Raw genomic sequence first — 19,655 nt, 5'->3', positions numbered from 1 at the left:
ATCAGGCGGACAGATTATGGGTGCAAAATCTGTGCTTTTTTCGACGGAAACTACTATGAACGGAACGATGCCAGCTGTCGGTCGGAAAACTGACCTGGGGGTGGTACTTCGACGGCCGGCGACGGTTGTTGACGTGGAAGGAGTGGCTGTATGAGATGCTGATGTGGAAAAATGTGTGGAGGTGGAAGATGGGATGGATGATGAGGTGTCCCATGACATAAGCCGTAAACCTGGTGATGTCACCACTGATGTCATCGTTGATGTAACTGCTGACTCTACTGATGTCATCGGTGATGTCACACTGGATATTTGCAAGAAAACTACAACTCCTTCGTTTGCGAATCGAGCTTCTACGGGGTTATTCATTGGCAATATTCCATTGCATTGAACTCGGAAGTTGATGACAAAATTCCCAAGTTTTTAATAACTCGTCTCGGAAAACGCTCTCTTATATTGCCTCAATAATGCAAAATGGGGAGGTCGTGGTTCGCCCATCTTTGGATATTGTGTGTGATGGAGCTAAGCGTTGGAAAACTACTGCAGTTGGATACTTTCTAGGAAAGCAGCCGTATTTCCATCATTTGAAGGAATACGCTCAGTCGGTATGGCCCGCTCTGCGTGAGGTAACAGGGACAACTAATGGCTTTTTCTTCTTTCAATTTAAAACTGTCATTGATATGGAGGAGGTGATAGAAGGGGATCCATGGCTGTTCCAAGGGCAGCCAATAGTACTACAGAAGTGGGAACCAGGCATGGCTATGAGGAAATTGAAGCATACACAAATACCTATCTGGATTAAACTTCGGCACCTTCCTATGGAATATTGGACAACGGAAGGGTTGAGTACTATTGCAAGTGGAGTGGGTAAACCCCTCTACCCAGATGCGATAACGAGGGCATGCACGAGACTAGATTTTGCTCGTGTATGCGTGATGTTAGACGTTACATAGAAGCTGACAAAACATACTATAATCATAACACCGAATGAGGATGGAGGAGAAACACCGTGTAAAATTGATGTCGAATACGAATGGCTCCCCCCAAAATGTACGAGCTGCATGACGATCGGTCATATGACAAAATATTGTGAATTGAACAAACCCCTCAAACCCACTAAACCTCCGGTAGCTTTGTATATACCGAAAGTTAACGTTTCCCAACCACTACCGGCCAATGAAAACAATAGGAAAGCTTCGAATATTGATAGTACAGGAGTTGGAGCTTCGAGAAAAGACGAGGATGACAAGCATAAGGAACACAATGCCGACAAACACAACGATAGGGGTAAGGCAGTGGTTTTATACAACGCCTTTGATGCTTTACACTACTTTGATGACACAGATGAGCCACTTAGGGGTCTTAACACATGCAGCCCCACTGGATATGATCCATGTTGAATCTAGCTGTGTGGAATGTCCGTGTGCTGAACAAACGAGATCATCAGCTCGCATTAAAGGACCTCGTCTCTGAGTACAGGTTACACTTCTTGGGCATTCTTGAAACTCGAGTTCGTATTACTAATGTCATGCATATTCAGTTGTTTCTGTTACTTCAATGGAAATGGTTTGTTGACTATGCTTCTGTTGGAAATCGTATCTGGATTGCTTGGGATGATAATTTATTGGATGTTCATATTCTTGATCTGGGCGAACAATTTATTCACTATCGTATACTATTAAAGCACTCCATGAATCTTGTATTATTACTATCGCCTATGGTGTCTCTAAGGTGATTGATAGACGGACTCTATGGCATACATTTGGGACATTGGCACTGCAGTGCTCAAATGACCTATGGCTGCTGGGAGGGGCAATGTTGTTCGTCATCTAAATGAGGTTTGCGGAATATCAAGAGATATAAGGATAGCTACGGAAGAATTTAATCTGGGATTCAAGAGGTTGGGTTGTTACCACTGCCCATGCAAGGAGAATGGTACGCATGGCACAACTGCAGTACGACAACACGGAGTTTATAGAAGAGACTGGATCGAATTCTTATCAATGACCGGTGGTTTGCGAGGTTTCCTACCTCATCATATCATAGTCTTTTACCCCGGACATCTAACCACTCGCCGCTTGTCCTTCATGGGGATTCACCACAACATAATGGAGGTATGTTTTGGTTCGATAATTACCTTACCAACTCGTCGGATTTTATCCCTAGTGTTCAGAATATTTGGCAGGATGAGGTGATTGGTGTGCCTATGTATGCGGTGACACGTAAACTCAAGGCCCTAAAACAGGTCTTCAAACAGCAGAGAAACAAGGGGGACTTGACTCGTAATGTCCAATTGGCATAGGGTTTTCTCGATGAGGCGCAAACATTGGTCAGCTCGGACAAACAGAATGAGCTCTTCCTTTACCTGGAACATTGTTGCCGGATGGTGTATGCAAAAGCGACCAAGACTGAGCAAATTATGCTACAACAGAGAGCCAAGATGCAGTGGATGCAGGATGGTGATCAATGCTCTAGGATTTTCATTGCTCATAGGAGGGCGGCGAGGAGAATCTTGCAGATTAATGATGAGCATGGTACCACTCACACGGATCCAGGGGATGTTGTGCATGAGTTTGTATCTTATTATCAGAACCTCCTTGGAGGTAACAGACGTCAAACATTAGTGGACTAACTACCTCAGACCATGGGCGAGGCATATACTTTCTGATGAGGAGGCTAGCCACCTACTGTCACCATTCTCACCAGAGAAAGTGAAGTTAGTCGTGTTCGACACTGCAGAGGATAAAGCTCCAGGCCCTGATGGCTTCGTCAGGATTTTATAAGGTTGCTTGGCCAGTAGTGGGAGCAGAGGTGACAAGAGCGGTACTGGATTTTCGCTCTACGGGGAGATTACTTAAGCAAGTCAACTCTACACTTTTAGCTCTGATTCCAAAGGTTCATACTCCTATGTCTGTAAGTGATTTTAGACCCATCTCATGCTATAATATTTTATATAAAATCATTGCTAAATTACTTGTCCAACGGCTGAGCGTAATTTTGGACAAGTTAATTAGCCCTTGTCAGGCAGCATTCATCTCGGGACGAAGCATTGGTGACAACATTATGCTAGTCCAAGAACTGTTTACGGGATATAATCAGGCACGACTCCCCTCAAGATGCACATTGAAAGTGAATATTAGAAAGGCATATGACACAGTTGAGTGGGACTTCCTGGTAGCGACTTTGCACCTTTCTGGTTTTCCACCAACATTCACCAGATGGATTGAGGAGTGTGTTACGACAGCCTCATTTTTGATTGGTCTTAACGGAACTCTCCATGGGTTCTTTACTGGAGCGAGGGGATTTCGGCAGAGGGACCCTCTATCTCCTTACTTGTTTGTGCTTGTTATGGAAGTGTTGCATTTGGGACTTTCACAATTAATTGAGCATGATTTATGATTCACATTCCACTGGAAGTGTGAGCCAGGGAGGATATTCCAGTTGGGATTCGCAGATGATCTCATCCTCGTTTGTAAAGCTGACAAGGACTCGGTTAGAACCCTAAAGGTGGGACTGAATAGTTTTGCAGAATGGTCGGGCTTCCGGCTGAATATTCAAAAGAGTCACCTAATTATCTCCCAGTCTGCACAAGAAAGGAAAGAACAGCTACTATCGATCTTGGGCTTTCAGGAGGGGCAGATACCTCCCAATGAGGTACTTGGGCTTACCTCTAATCCCATTTAGGCTTTCTATCTCTGATTGTCAGCCACTTTTCTCTTAAATTGACACTCGTATTACTGGATGAGAGAGAATGTCATTATCATATGCTGGTCGGGTACAAATCATAAAAACAGTTCTTTCAACATTGAGCTTGTATTGGGCTTCTGCATTCATATTACTGAAGGCGGTTATTAAGTGGAGAAATGCCTACGACTGTTCCTTTGGAAAGGCACTTCAGGCATAGGATATGCCAAAGTTGCGTGGAAAGAATGTTTGCAATCCGGTGGTGCAAGGTGGACAGTGTATTAAAGATATTGATACACTCAACCAAGCCCTAATGACAAAAAAATTGTGTGACGTCATTAGATGTGACCAAACGTCTATCTGGGTTGAGTGGCTACAGCGTGGACGACTTCGAAATAATTCCATTTGGACAGTTGATGAGAAGGGAGGATCGTGGACTTGGAGAAAGATGCTTCGACTATGCAGCCTCATCCAACTAATGGTGGAGCTGCAAATTGGAGATGGGAGAAGCTTCTATCTTTGGAAGGATCCATGGCATCATCTTGGATCCCTGATTACTAGATTTTCACGTGGATCTCGATCCCTGATTACTTGGGCTTGATGGATCTACCAAGCTTCATATGGTTATAGTTGACGGCCAATGGCACTAGCCTTTCATTATGGATTTGGAATGCCTTCAGATTATCTACACATTACCCATGATTCATGGTGGTGAGGATAGAATCATTTGGCGGTTTTCCGATGGGCGTCCCACCGCCCAAGCTCTGTACCAGCTTCTTTGCCCACCTGGACCAAAAGTAGGATGGACTTCGCTACTTTCAGGTTCGTTGAAGATTCCACGACATTCCTTTATCTTATGGGTGGCTATTTAGGAAAAATTACCGACGACAGATAAACCTTGGCTCGCACACCTTGGAGGGTGTATTCTTTGTGATGGGGACCCAGACGAGACACATTCCCACTTGTTCTTTGATGTCGATTCAATAGACGATGCCTTGCAGTACTACGGCAAATTATTTGATTCGCGTGGCCCAATATAGAATGGGCAAGAGATGTAGAATGGACAACTAGGAAATGGAGAGGGAAACATATCATCAATATTGCATATAGAGCGCTACTTGGGTCATTCGTTTACCATATATGGCGGGAAAGAAACTCGAGACGGTTCCAACAAATTGAGCATTCAGAAAAGTCCTGAATAATCATTTGTTGATATACTTTGTTTTTAAAAGAATTTCATAAGCTATATTTTTTGTTTAGTAATTAACTAAGCATTATTTTAAATTTCATATTTGTGGATATAATTATGTATTTTATAATCATCTATTTATAAATTTAATATTAACAGTGTGAAAAAGATAATATACATATAACATGTTTATTATATTTTTGAGTTTATGAAGATAATGTTTAATTTTAGCAGTTATTCAAACAAAATATTATTTTTGAGTTCAAGACATTTATACAAGAAATAAAAAAAAAAAAAGGACAAAAAAATCTACAAAAAACTTAACGGCAGGACTTACCTGAGTAGCAAAAACAACCAATATCAAATCATCCCATTTTCAAATTATTCATATTAATATAAATAATAAAGTAACTATAAACTGCAAAGATATAAAAATGATTTTTAGTTACTTCATCTTATTATTATTTTTAATTTAATTATTATTATACAAAAATAATAAAATGGTTTAATAAATATGTACCAGAAATAATAATAAATAACTTTTTAAAATAAAATTATATAATCTAGTCAACATAATTTTTTTAATAAACTTGACCAAAATTATAATAAATTGACCTAAATTATTATAAATACATTTAGTTTTTAAAAATATTTTTTCTTAAGAGAATATAAATAATAAGTTAATCTATTAAAATTATTATTTTTGTTTGACATAATACAAAATAAAATAAATTATAATCAAAATTTGAAATCAAAATAATATTACTGACATACAAAACGCCCGTTCAGAATACTATTAATATTGGGGTAAATTTAGAAGTATTATATCCATGATTTTATCATAGTAGGAGGAGCTATGAGAATTAATAAATATAAAATTTCAATTTCTCTGATTTTTCATATTTGATAGAGGCATTTTTAGTAAATATTAAAAAATAATTAGTAAAGAACAATATTAATAAAAAAGATAAAGAACAATGATTTTAATTGTTTGTTGAACTATAAATATTATTTGTTATGTGCACATAAGAAAAACATGCAACAATAACTAATTAATAAAATAATTAAATTGACAAAATTAATTAATACCTACAATATAAATAAGAATATATAAGCATAATATTAAAGAAATTAAAAATAATTAGACCACATTCAGAAGAGATCTACTTATAAAAATAGATAAGTGACCATTAAATCTAAATATAATGACAAAATAAGAAAATTTTAAATAATATAATATGTTACGATTAATAGAAGAGAATTGAAAAATGATTAATCTAGGGTTAAATCGCTTGGAATTACACTTTTATTTTAAAAAAAATATTCTAAAATTACACACGTACACGGAGTCTGTGGAAGCGGTTGGATCGGAATCTTATTAATGATCGTTGGCTCGCGAGGTTCCTTTCCTCATCCTATCATAGCCTCACACCACGGACGTCTGACCACTCGCTGCTTGTTTTATATGGGGATGCACAGTAACATAACGGAGGTATGTTTCGATTTGATAACTACCTTACCCTATCACCTGATTTTATCCCCAACGTGCAGATATTTGGTACCATGAGGTTGTCGGTGTGCTTATGTATGCGGTGACACGTAAATTGAAAGCCCTTAAATCGGTCTTCCGGCTGCAGAGAAGGAATAAGGGGGATTTTGACGTTGAATGTCCCGTTAGCCAAGGGATTTCTAGATGAGGCACAACAATTGGTGAGCTCTGACAGACAGAATGAGCTCTTTTTAAGTCTGGAACACTGCTGTCGGATTGTATATGCAAAAGCGGCAAAACTCGAACAAATTATGTTGCAGCAGAGAGCTAAGATGCAATGGATGAAGGACGGAGATCAATGCTGACGAGTGATGAGGAGAATCTTGCAGATAAATGATGAGAATAGTACCACGCATACGGAACAAGGGGAGATTGCTGATGAGTTTGTCTCATACTATCCCTCTTAGGAGATACCAGATGACAATCGCCGATTGATATTCGGTATCTTAGACCGTGGGCGAAGCATATCCTTACTGATGAGGAAGCTAGCCACTAAAGATATAAATTAACCACATAATAATAAGCAACATTAACTTAAAAATGAGAAATTATACTTTCTTCCAAAAAGTTCTAAAATTACACACACCATTCAAACTTCCACACTTAATCCATTAGGAATTGTCCAAAAAATATCGATAAAATTTTAATTTTACACTTATAACAATAAAAATATAGGATTAAATCCATTTTGACCCCTGTGATATAACAAAATATCAAAAATCTGCCTATGAAATTTTTAATACAAAAAATTACTCTAATGTTACAAATAAATAATCACACCGTCCCCTGGTCAATTTGAGTCTATTTTTTTAGAAACAATGATGAAAACACCCCTTCTAGTCAACCAATCAAACTAGGCTTATTAATATATAATTTATAATTATTAAAATATGTTTATAACATATAAATTTAAAATTTATCAAAAAAAATCAAAATAACACCGTCCATTGACGACGCCCAGGTCTGGCCAACCGGCATCGCCCTCATTGCGTTGGACGACAGCTACTGCTTTTTTTTTAAATTGTATATATAATTAATTTTAATTTAATTAAAATAATATTTTATTATATAAATAATTAACTAATTATTATATAAAAGAATATTTTATTATTATTAAAAAAGTATAATATTTTAATTAAATAATTATTATATAAATAATATTTAATTATTAAATTCATATATAATATTATATATATTACAAGTGAGAGAAGGATAAAAATATAAAAAAAAAAAGGTACTTTCATAGAAAAATCGCAGTCTAAACGTGTGTCGCCCAATTTTGTACGGAAGGGATTTTTTGAACTTTATTTTATATCATAGGGAAAGTATTTAATACTTCAATTCCATAGGGAATTTTTTAAACATTCCTATTATTATAGGGGGAGTCTCTGAATTTTTCCATAAAAATATATAATATAAACCTCATTCTATATATATAAATAAAATATCAATTGAGTGATATAATTCTAATTTTTAAGATCACTTCTAAGGTCAGCACTTCATGTCCAGACTCCTAAATTTACATGAAAATATATAAACACAAATTTGATGTATAATTACAGATATACTTTTTTTTTTCAAAAACATGGACTATTTACTTTTTTATACAATAAATTCAATTTTCTTTTTTTTATCCTAATAAAGCGAATAAATATATATCTAATAATATGAAATGATTATAATGATAATTCATAAATAATACAACAAATATAATTATAAAATATATGTAAATTCTTTAAAAGTCCTATTATTATTTAATTTTAAGTTTAATTGTACATAAATTATTCTTAATTCTAAATAATTAATTTTATTTTTTAGAGTAGATAAAGTGAAAAAAGAAAAGGAAAACTAAAGGTATGCAATCTCGTCGTTGGATTAATAATATGATTATAATTATAAATTTAACAAAATTAAGTAATAGCTACAATATAAATAGGAATATATAAGCATAATATTAAAGAAATTATGAATAATTAGAATACATTCAAATCTACTCATGAAAACAATAAGTCACCATTAAATCTAAATATAATACAAAATAAGGACCAAATAACTTATCCACCTCAACATATGAAATAATATAATATAATATGATTAAAGAAGATAATTGAGAAATGATTAATCTAAAGTTCATTATACTTATATCGGTTTTAAAAATGGGAATTACACATTATTTCAAAAAAAAAAAATTCTAATATGACCCTCTTTGTTAAGGATTAGACAAAAAATATTGACGATAGTAAAAAAGTTACACAAATTTTACCCCCTCAATCACATTTATATGTGATATGTTTGTACTTATAATAAGAATATATGATAATATTAACTTCATTCTATATACATAACCTATATTCATCCTAAGTACAAAATTATACATAAAAATATTCAATGACTAACGAAATTCAAAATTTATATAATTTTTATTTGCTAAGGTCAACATTTTACGTCGAAATCATATCGAAAAAGGTAAAATATAAATGAAAAATTTTGACAGAATATATAAGTGTAATTTCAAAACTTAATAATATATAAGTAAAATTATGTTCATAAAGTTTAATTTTTAAGACCACTGCCTAACCAGATAAATATTCTTTTTGCCCATAATTTAATAAAAAACTGAAAAACATGAAATATTCTCTCTCCTATTTTCAAATTATTTATTTTAATATGAATAAATAAACTTTTAAATAGAATTTGAGATAAAATTTTTACTTGAATTAAATTATTATTGAAAATATTTTAATGAACTTTGACATTAAGAAATAAAAAATTAGAGAACTTGTAATTTTAATAAATATTTATAAAAAATTCTAATAAATAAAATAAGAATTTTATCTTCAAATAAATTAAAAATTAATTTCTATTTACTAAGTGTATTGCAAAATATACAAAGCAAGGATATATTAGTAATGTTTGGTTATATACATTAATAATAAACTCTGACCATATATTATAATTTTTCAATAAATTGAAGTTTTATTTTAATATAAATAAATTAGTTTTCTTTTTTAATTTTTATGTTATTCAAAATCAAAATTTAAAGTAATAATATTAACTTACATATAAAATTAGAAAATTGATTTATCCATCTAGGTATTTTTCTATTAAAAATTAACACAAAAGATATCATTTAATTATTAAAACCACTACCTAACAAATTATTACTTTTAAAATTATAAAATTTATTTATTATATAAACGCAGAAATACCACAACAACTAGTGCAAAAAAATAACTACCCACATAATAAATTAACAAAATCAATTAAAAGAAAAATGACAAAACAAGGAACAACTAACTTTGAAATTATTAAGTATGACCACATAGACGATTTATTTAATTCGATCTTCATCTTTTTTTATCCCCTAATAAAGCAAGTAAATATATAATAATATGAAGAATATGATTATAATAGTAATTCATAAACAATATATATAACTATATAATATGTATATAGACAATGTTAGTACATAAATTATTCTTAGTCTAACTAATTACTTTTTTTTAGTACAAAAAGTGCAGAAAAAAAGGGGAAAAAGTTATTTTGTTATTTCATTATTTTAGCCTTTAATATAATATGCGTGTAAATAATTTTTTTAAGAATCCTATTATTTTAGAGTACAAGAAGTAAATATAACTGTCATGGTCACGTGGTCCAAATATTTACATATAAAATTATTTTTGACTTTTTTTATTGTATATTTTTCACAAGCTTCTGTGTTTTATCTAATATAATTTTTTATCTCTGATGTTTACAAATCCTTACGGGTTGCTCAAATTTCAAACCAAATCTATAAAAATTTATCCACAATAATGTTAATGTTTAGTATGTACATAAGGACTAGTCCATAAAAATTAACTAGTTATTATTAGGGATTAACAAATTAATTAAAGAAATAACTAAGTTGCCATTAAAACTTTATTAAAAAAATAAACAACTAACTTGACATAATTAATGAATAAATTTAGGATTAACTTATAAAAAATTACATTTTCCTCCAAAAAGTTCTAAGTTACACACATTGAAACTTTCGTTGTTTTAGGCTTAACCCTTTTCCGTTAGGAATTGATCCAAAAATATTGATAAAAACTTTTACACTTATAAAAATAAATATATAATGATATTAACATCATCTTATATATATATATATATATGACATATCCCCAAAATGATTAATTAAAAATATTAATTAAATGATGTAATATCATTATAAGACCATCATTTATATCCTAACTCCTAACCCTACATGAGAACTATAAATACAATAAATTCAATTATAATTACAAATATAATAACCATATGGACTATTTATTTATTTTGTACATTAAATCAATTTTCTTCTTTTTTTATTGCCTAATAAAGAGAATAAATATCTATCTAATAATATGGAATAAAGATAATTCATAAATGATATGATAAATATAATTATATAAGGCATATAGATTTTTTAAAAGTAAGAACCAAAAACATGTAATTTGCCCTATAATATTGATACACAGAGAATAAAACAAAAAAAAAAAACCATAAATATAATTTACCCTATATATAACAATTAATAATATAAAAATATTATTAGTAATATATAATAAATCACAAAATACTAATATAATTATAAACAATTTATGTACAATTAATTCAATTTTCGTATTCTAAGTACGCAAATAAATATTTTTTTGTTTCTATAGTAAATTATATATAATATAAAAAAATATAATTGTATAATATAATATGCTTGTAGACAATTTTTTTAAAATAATTACTTTAAAATTCAAAAAATACAAATAAGTGCCTTGGTCACGTGATTCCAAATATTTACATATAAAATTAATTTTGACTTATTTAGCCATTGATGTGATTTTTGATCTTTTAACGTTTACAAATTCTTACGAATTTGGTCAAATTTCAAACCAAATTTGTAAAAATTTATAAACATTCAAATTCAAAATCATTAAACCATAAATAATGACAATAAATATAATTATATATGTGTGTGTGTGTAACAAGCCTATAGATAATTGATGTCTTACTACTTAACATATATACTGCATAAAATATTTGGTCTACTTAATAGTTTTTCTAGCAATATGTAATTTCTAAATCATTAAATTCTTAATTGATCTCTAAATTAAATAATCAATTAAAATTTTAAGTTGTAGCACTCCAATTCGTTCCATCAATTTTAAAATATTTTTTCCCCACAACACGACAAATAAAATAAAAAATTTAATTAGTAAGTGAAAAAAATATAACATAAATAAAATAATGGTGACTTTCTCATTACAAATAATTTTTAATATATAATAAATCATAAATAATTATTATTATGCAATATAATTTGCATATAAACCATTTCCGTTGGAATCCAATTATCATATAACATCAAAGTTAGAATTCAACTACTAACTTGATTTTACATAAATTAACTAATTACAAAGTTAGTATACATAATTTAACAATATATTATTATAAGAGATATAATTGTCATCACAAAAAAGAAGAAATATAAAAAATGACAAATACTATCTCCATTATCCTATGCAAATAAATTAAAAACTAAAAATTAATTATAAAATAATTTAATGGCACTCATAAATGAAGAAACATAATTGCAAATTATTCACAAATTTATAATATATGCAATAACTTAATATTCTTTTTATTTACGATTATATATATTATTATATTATACTATAATAAAAGTGTGAACACCACTTATGTATTATTTCAATTATATACCCATTTAAATAATAAATGAGAGTGTATGAGGATAGATCTATTCTCACCTTTTTGGCTGGAAGGTTTTGTTCAACAACTGTATTCATCACCCTCCAATTCTTATGTTGTCAAAGAGTTGTATAAACGAGCAGGAAGTTACTTCAACGTGGGTCCAAGCACTCAAGCAAGAACACAATCTCTACCACAGGAGCAGATTAACTTTACAAGAGTTCAACAATATGTTAGTTGACTATATATGTTGTGAACAAAAAAGTTGAAAATGGAGAACAATAGAGTTTCAGCAGCAAAGAAGCAAATATGCAAGGTGGTAGAACACAAAGGCTATTATTACTACAAAAATTAAATCAGAGTAGCAAAAACAATGAAGAAATACGCTCCAATTAGTCAAAAATCCAAAAAAATGAGAACCCAGCAACACAACAGGTGACAATGATAAAAAAAAATATGATAGCATATATAGTCACCTGCACCACGGAACACCAATACTAAAGCACTTCCGGGAACATCACCATGGTCTTCTCACCAAGTGTAGCAAATGTAACTGAAAGAAAATTATGTGATGAACTTCATTAGAAGAAATTAAAAGAAAGATGGAAGACAAAATTACGAGCATCTCAGTTCTCGCACTTTCATACTGACTCAAAACTGAAAGGTTCGCATTATGTTAGCAACAATAGTAGCGGACGGTTCAGTGGCAGGAGTTGTTGGTTGGACCACACACATGCAACGGGAAAGGAGGGTTGTAAGAAGAGGTATTCCACCATCTCTCACAAGCTCTTCACCATTCAATGATGAAGACTCGCACCTGAAAGTTAAATATGTGGAAATAGCATAAGCAAAAGTACATTTACAAAGTACTTATCTAAAGAAGAATGATATGGAAATTAAAGGCAGATGATGAATTTACGTCAACCAAACAAGCCCCGAGGATGCAACTAGAAGATGTGCTCGATCAGAGGAAAGAAAATTGTTATCATCCTTATCGACTGTAATGGCACTTAAGAGCATAGGATATTGAATGGCACCAATACATTCCCATATCACCTATATAGAATACACTGGCCCTTAAAGAGAAGCAACAACCTCCAAGTCTGGGGACCTTGCAATCCTTGCATGGTCACCTAAGGGAGAGGAATCAGAAAGCGGTAGATCACTAAAAAGAAAATATGAAACATGGAACTCAAATATGAAGAAATACAACCAATTAAAAAGGATTGCATTCCGGCCAAAGACATGCCTCATAAAAACCCTCATATGTAGGGTTCAACTTAGGAATTTTGTCCAACTTTGCTGATCATATTCCAAGAAGTTTACTGATTGCAGAATGAAATATTAGATGCAGGCAACAAAACCAAAGGGAAACATATGTAAGTAGTCCAAACCTCATAGGAAAGCCCTATGATTTACATTTTCACTCTTCCGCAAAAGCCACTTAAATTTATATATTTAAATTTATTTCTTGGTCCACACCTTAAATTGAGGTAGTATCATATCTAAGAATTAAATATATATATATAGCCCCGTGTCCTTCCTAGTTCCAAGATATATTTAAAACCAATTCTGATATCCATTTATATGTGTAAAAAAGCATTTGGCTTATCTTGACAGCATAAATACCTTTAGAGCACTTTCTACCAGTCAAATGAACAGCTTAATTGTGAAAACGGCGTCTAAACAAGTCGACTAATTCATTTGAAATAAGATCTGGTAGCTTATAAGATTTTATATGTTCTTTTTTTTTTTCTCAAGCTTAATCATATAGTCTCGGTTTTTTATGAGTAACGACAGATCCTCACACAGGATCAAGGAATTTGGCATACCTGCAAGCACTTATAAGCTTTCTCACTGCCAGAAACTTCTCCCTCCCTTCAGAATTTTTGTCTGGATGATACTTCATTGCAAGTTTCCTATACTGTCTCTTGAGCTTTTCCTCATCAATATACTCAATCTGCTCTGATATATTAGGTATCTCCTCAACTGACTCAAAACTTGGTTTCTTAGGGGCATCCTCTCTAGATACTTCATCAATGGAAATCTCTAGTATCTTGCAAGCTTCTTCTTCAGAAAGTTCCATTGGCGTTCGAGTTAACTCTTCTCTCCACATTACTAGCAATGATTGCAAAAACTGAACATGTTCAACAATAGGTCAATTAGGAAATCTAATTTCATCACATAAGTTTCGAAGATAACAACGATGACACCACATTTCATCTTTCAGCTCTGGATATGTCACTGGTGGCATTGGAGCATAGTCATATAAGGAATGACAATGCTGTGCCAATTTCTAAGGGAAATAACCAAGATGCTGAAGAACCTAATAAAATAAAACTGTGAGTTAAATGCAGCACTTATTTGCATTGAAGATGACTCAAGTACCACCATGTTTTAGAATGTAAATACTAAATGCTTCGGGTGAAAGACAAGTAGCAAACTCCAGTTGCAGATTCAGGGCTACCTTGTGGTGTCCAAATAATCTCAGGAGTGTTAGAATCAGAAACCATTGCTGCGGCAAAAGCAACTGGGCTGCTACGTTCCAGTACGTAAAGCAATGACTGAGGTAAGAGGCCGCCCAAAACACTTCGTTTCACCAAAGGTAGAGAAGAGGAAACTGCAGCTTCCTCACCACCATGAAAAGCTTGATAAACATGAGTCACTGAGAAGAGTTGGGCAATTGAAATAAGATTAGATCAAGGGTAAGCCAGAGCAAAATAAAATGCGCCTGTACTGTATAATTGGATCATTGTTTTTGGGTTCCTAGTAACTCATGTTAACAAAAGATGCTTGGGGTGAAAGACAAGTAGCAAACTCCAGTTGCAGATTCAGGGCTACCTGACGGGGTGAAAGACAAGTAGCAAACTCCAGTTGCAGATTCAGGGCTACCTGACGGATCAGATTCTCTGCTCGCTTCTTGTGTGTCCAAATAATCTCAAGAGTGTGAGAAGCAGAAACCATTGCTGCGCAAAAGCAACTGGGCCGCTACGTTCCAGTACATAAAGCAATCACTCAGGTAAGAGGCCGCCCAAAACACTTCGTTTCGCCAAAGGTAGAGAAGAGGAAACTGCAGCTTCCTCACCACCATGAAAAGTTTGATAAACATGAGTCACTGAGAAGAGTTGGGCAATTGAAATAAGATCAGATCCAGGGTAAGCCAGAGCAAAATAAAATGTGCCTGTAAAATATAATCAGATATTGCTTTTGGGTTCCTAGTAACTATAGCTTTCAGCAGAGCAGCAGCAGCATCAACAATAGTCGGTTCACCAGAAAGCATTGCCTGCACATAAGAAATGGAGGAAAGAGTTTGGTTCATTAACCAAAGCTCTGAAATTGAGAAACAATGTGCATATTGATGGAGCCACCATCTAGCCACTGCCTAGTTCAGCTTAAAAACAAAAAAAAAAAATAACGAAAACATCTCAAACCTCTATGGAAGGCAAAGAAAGGAACAAAAGTTACCCCACTTCCAAAGTGAAAGTGTTATAATATAATTACCATGGAAAAGCACAAGAAAATATGAAAAGTTGCATCTTTGAAACACCAGGAGTTTAAGGATACTAGTCACGCGGATATCCTAAGTGCATATTACAGGGAAACTATATCTTAGTTTAAGGAGGTGAAACAGTTCCAGTGACATAAAGCTACTAATCCTTTTAGAGCTTTTTAAAGGAAACATGGAAGATCCCACGGCTGGAAGTCATCTTTGTTGAAAGACTGACTGCTTATAATTTTTCAAAAAAGAAAGGTTAAAAGTAACAAGACTTGATGCAGATAAATCTGATGGAAAGCAAAACCATGATTAAGTCAGTATCACATTATGATCTAGTTTAGCAGGGGATCCGTCAGCTGACTGACCACATAAAGCTGCCAGCCGTTGACCAATTCATGCAAAAAACACGAACTCAAGGGTTTTAGCTACTAGTTGTTCTAAAAATTTCAGGAAAAACTCACTCAAGAATAATAGGTCAGATGAAATGCAACACAGATTAAGGAGTCATGACTTACATCAGAGGCACTCAGTATGACACGTACTTTGGTACAATAGGCCCCTTCTGTTGCAAATGCATGCAAAACCTACGCGAACAGAGCAAAGGGATTATGACCACAAAGAGATTATGAACACAAATATATTTCTGGAGAAATTAAAAAAAATGGAACTCAGACCACCTTGAGCAACTTATCATATGAATTCAGAACATAATTTCTTTTGCTAATTATGCACCACTTCTGTCCCACAAGGTTGGTCTGGCATTTTATGTTAGTTCATTGCAAATGTTCTATACTTGGATATAAAAGACATTTACCATTTACTCTAAAGGCACCATCTGAAGGTATGTGTTCACACAAATCATGATATGGTACAGACCTCATTTGCAAGAACCCGGCCAATTGCTGCTTCTGACTCATTCCAGCTCATCTGTGAACAAAGCCCATTTCTTCCCCCAGCTCGCCAATCAAGAAGGCCAAGAAGAACTTCCACAAGACCAACCCTACAATAATTATATGCCATGTTACTATTGCATGACACAGAGAACATGCAACAGTAGTTTTATCAGGATGCATATCCCAATAATATTCTAAAATCAGACTCAATCACCCACCAATATCTTAGCCCAGGTGACAGATAATTGCACGTTGTGGGCCGAAAATTACTTTGTATCTAATAAATACTAATTGCATGATGTTGCATTACTTATGCACCCATCTTAGAAAATGTATCATGAAAACACAGATGAATTTATGCGCATTGTTGTTTCATTAACCACGTCTACACATTTCACATGCATAACAATTCTACAACTTAGGGTCTAAAGAGATATTGATGCTCACTTGAGACCCTGTGCAACAAGTGCATCTCTTGCTCAATTCCCTGCAACTACAACACGCTTTAAGGTTTCAAGAGCTAGGATGCTTCCACCTTGCCAACCAATCGCTTTCATAAGTGGAACTACCTGAAGAAAAAGCTCATCAGAAAAATACCAAACTAAGCAACCGATAAACAAATCAGATAAACACATCTTTTGTATGATATTTTCTTGGAGGGGAAAAAGGGGGGCTGCTTAAAACAACAGCATACCTGGGGTGTCCCAACACTAGTGGCTGCCATAGCTTCTGCACAGGTGGTGCTACCTGCAAACTGATGTAGAACACGTAAACAACTAAGGCGAACTCGCTTTTGAGGAGTTTGTGAAATTTGTTGCGACGAACCATCCACAGATACATAGGTTTCTGAAGCCATTGTTTCTCTGCTTGCTCCATAGGCTACTGCAGACACAACTTTGGGGACATAACCAAGATATCCAACATGATCTGCAAGAGCGGGGTACACCCTGAGTAAAGAGACCAGGGCAGCAGAAAGAAGTAGAGGAAGTTCAGTGTCAACAGCTTGGCCATCATATTGTGAGGCGGCAATGGATGTAAGGTACTGATCCAGCAGCCCTTCAAGAAATCTATTGGGATTTCTAAGTGGAAATTTGGAATCTTTCAGGAATAACCTAACACAGATCCCTCCAACCTAGACAGCACTACATGATGTAAGTCATTAAACAGAACTAGCGTTCTTTAGAACATCCATGTAATCAATCAAAAACAAAAGAGTACATCTGCAGCACACAGCAGTTATACCTGAGGTTCATTTCTCATCTCCTGTTGGCCAGAGGCCTGCTCAGGTACATCCCAATCAACAACACGTCCTTTCACCTGTTCACGGTACAGATCCGAAGCCATAGTTGCTATTTGTGCAGACAACGATGCAGCCATTGCTGGTGTCCAGACAAGTTCAGGAGTTTCTGTTGTTTGTTCAAGAGCAGTCACAACTGCTTCACCAGGACCATCCCTGATTACCGAGACAAGGCCATCAGGTAGAAATCTTGCCAGAGTTATCGCCACTCTAGGCCCATGCATAGTCTGGCCAACAAGCTTCCCTAATAGCGAAGCTGCTGCGGCTCTTTGCTGCAACGGAATCTCTTCTACACAAAAGTTCCATTTTAGAGAGCAAGATAGAATTCTTAAGAAACCGCTATCTAATGAGATCAGCATACCTTGTATTGGCAAGAGAACTTCAAGAATGAAAACCACCCGTCCATGCTTTGCAAGCTGCCCAAGCTAGCTCCAGCGTGCTCTCCAAGGCATAGAGAACATGCAAAGCTCCTTCACGACAGCTGGGAGATGAGTGAAGCAACTGTAATAAAATAAGCAAACCAGAGCTATATCTGCGACCATTGCTTCCACACAAGGTGCATATGTTGTCAACCGTGACAAAACAAGTAGACATAGCTGAGGAATGTTGCTTGATGAAGAAACAGGAAGAAAAAAGCATTCAAAAAGGGGCAATAGCTTCTCCTTTGTGGAGACCACTGAAGCTAAATTCGGATTCTTTGTCAACAAGTGCTGAACTTACAGAAATTACAGAAAAAAAGGTGTCAAGGGTGACAAAAAAAGTGTCAGACGAAAAACCACCAGACTTCTACCTGAAGAGATAGCAGACCGTATTGAAGATTTTTTACTAATTCCAAATCCTCCTTCTCCAAGCTTTTCCCATCAAGTGATGCTGAAGAATCATCAGAAGATGCTGCTCGGCAGATCCATCAGTGGTTACATCACTATTAACATGAGTATCCATGCTTGCAACGGGTGCATTATGGACTAGATGTGATATAAAATCAACAAGGGCATGACAGAAGTCCTCAGGCTCACTAATTTCGAAATCTGGTTGATCATTATAGACTCTCAAGTACACGTTGCCAATATAGAGCTCCTTAGATAATGCTTCATAAACAAAGGAATGCGAATCTTTAATGTCATATGAACCATGATAACTGAGGCTTGCATGCTGCTCTTCCACAAATTTCAAAAGTTCTGCTCGAGTGGAGGAATTCCAGATTATCTGTAAATGAAAGATCAAGTGAACTATGTCATGATATCTGAGAGTCCCACAAGGTCATCAACTATGGCATAGAGCATCTACAAATGGCCATCACTTGGAACTACAGTATATGTGTTTAAAACATTTTCAATCTAGATAGTTATGGAAAGTAACACCCACACCCCAATTATTATCAGAAAGACAACCTATATATAGATTAGAATTATAACTTGCACATGACAGATATCCTTTTCTTAATCATTATGCAAAAAATAAAACCTTCAGGCTCGTGAAAAGAACTTCTGGTGCTAAAGCTTCTTTTTTTGTTTTTTTTGATGGGGTGGGGAGGAGGAAAATGTGCAAATAGGTTTGCATATCAAACATAAGAAATGCATAATGTTTTGAAACTTGAATCAGTTATAGAATCTTCATGACAACTACATACCAAGTAGTTAAAGCCAAGAAGATCTAAGGACGTAATTTTGAAACCTTTTAATAACACAAACATGTAGAACATATTGCTTTCCTCTCTTTTTTCCCTCAGTTATCTACATCAACAAAGTACTTACAAAAGAAGAAGAAGCAAATACATATCAGAAAAGGTATGTTAAGAAGCCTGCCCTGTTATAGTGCTCTGAGTT

General features: G+C 34.0%; 1 protein-coding gene across 2 annotated transcripts; it reads right to left on the bottom strand.

Annotated features, from left to right (window-relative positions):
• Positions 1-6,132: 6,132 nt before the first annotated feature.
• Positions 6,133-19,248, bottom strand: LOC105179447 (dnaJ homolog subfamily C GRV2-like). Of its 2 annotated transcripts, XR_002286343.1 has the most exons (11): positions 16,980-17,003; positions 16,516-16,639; positions 16,155-16,223; positions 15,036-15,258; positions 14,611-14,808; positions 13,976-14,280; positions 13,063-13,276; positions 12,783-12,960; positions 12,620-12,696; positions 12,203-12,353; positions 6,133-6,911 (listed from the first exon to the last, which is right to left on the bottom strand). XR_002286343.1 is itself a non-coding variant. In XM_011103066.2 (7 exons), exons 2-4 carry the CDS (start codon positions 18,051-18,053, stop codon positions 17,012-17,014), a joined length of 807 nt encoding a protein of 268 aa, XP_011101368.1. In that variant the 5' UTR covers positions 18,054-18,118; positions 18,191-19,248; the 3' UTR covers positions 15,309-15,426; positions 16,155-16,223; positions 16,516-16,639; positions 16,980-17,011. The 2 variants fall into 2 exon arrangements, 1 of the variants encoding a protein (XP_011101368.1); XM_011103066.2 differs by lacking the exons at positions 6,133-6,911; positions 12,203-12,353; positions 12,620-12,696; ... (3 more) ...; positions 14,611-14,808; positions 15,036-15,258 and adding exons at positions 15,309-15,426; positions 17,227-17,664; positions 17,775-18,118; positions 18,191-19,248 and having other exon boundaries at positions 16,980-17,101.
• Between the last annotated feature and the right edge of the window lie 407 nt (positions 19,249-19,655).

Source organism: Sesamum indicum, unplaced genomic scaffold (assembly GCF_000512975.1).
Source record: "Sesamum indicum cultivar Zhongzhi No. 13 unplaced genomic scaffold, S_indicum_v1.0 scaffold00163, whole genome shotgun sequence".
Lineage (NCBI taxonomy): Eukaryota > Viridiplantae > Streptophyta > Magnoliopsida > Lamiales > Pedaliaceae > Sesamum > Sesamum indicum.
This window is presented reverse-complemented; position numbering and strand designations above follow the sequence as displayed.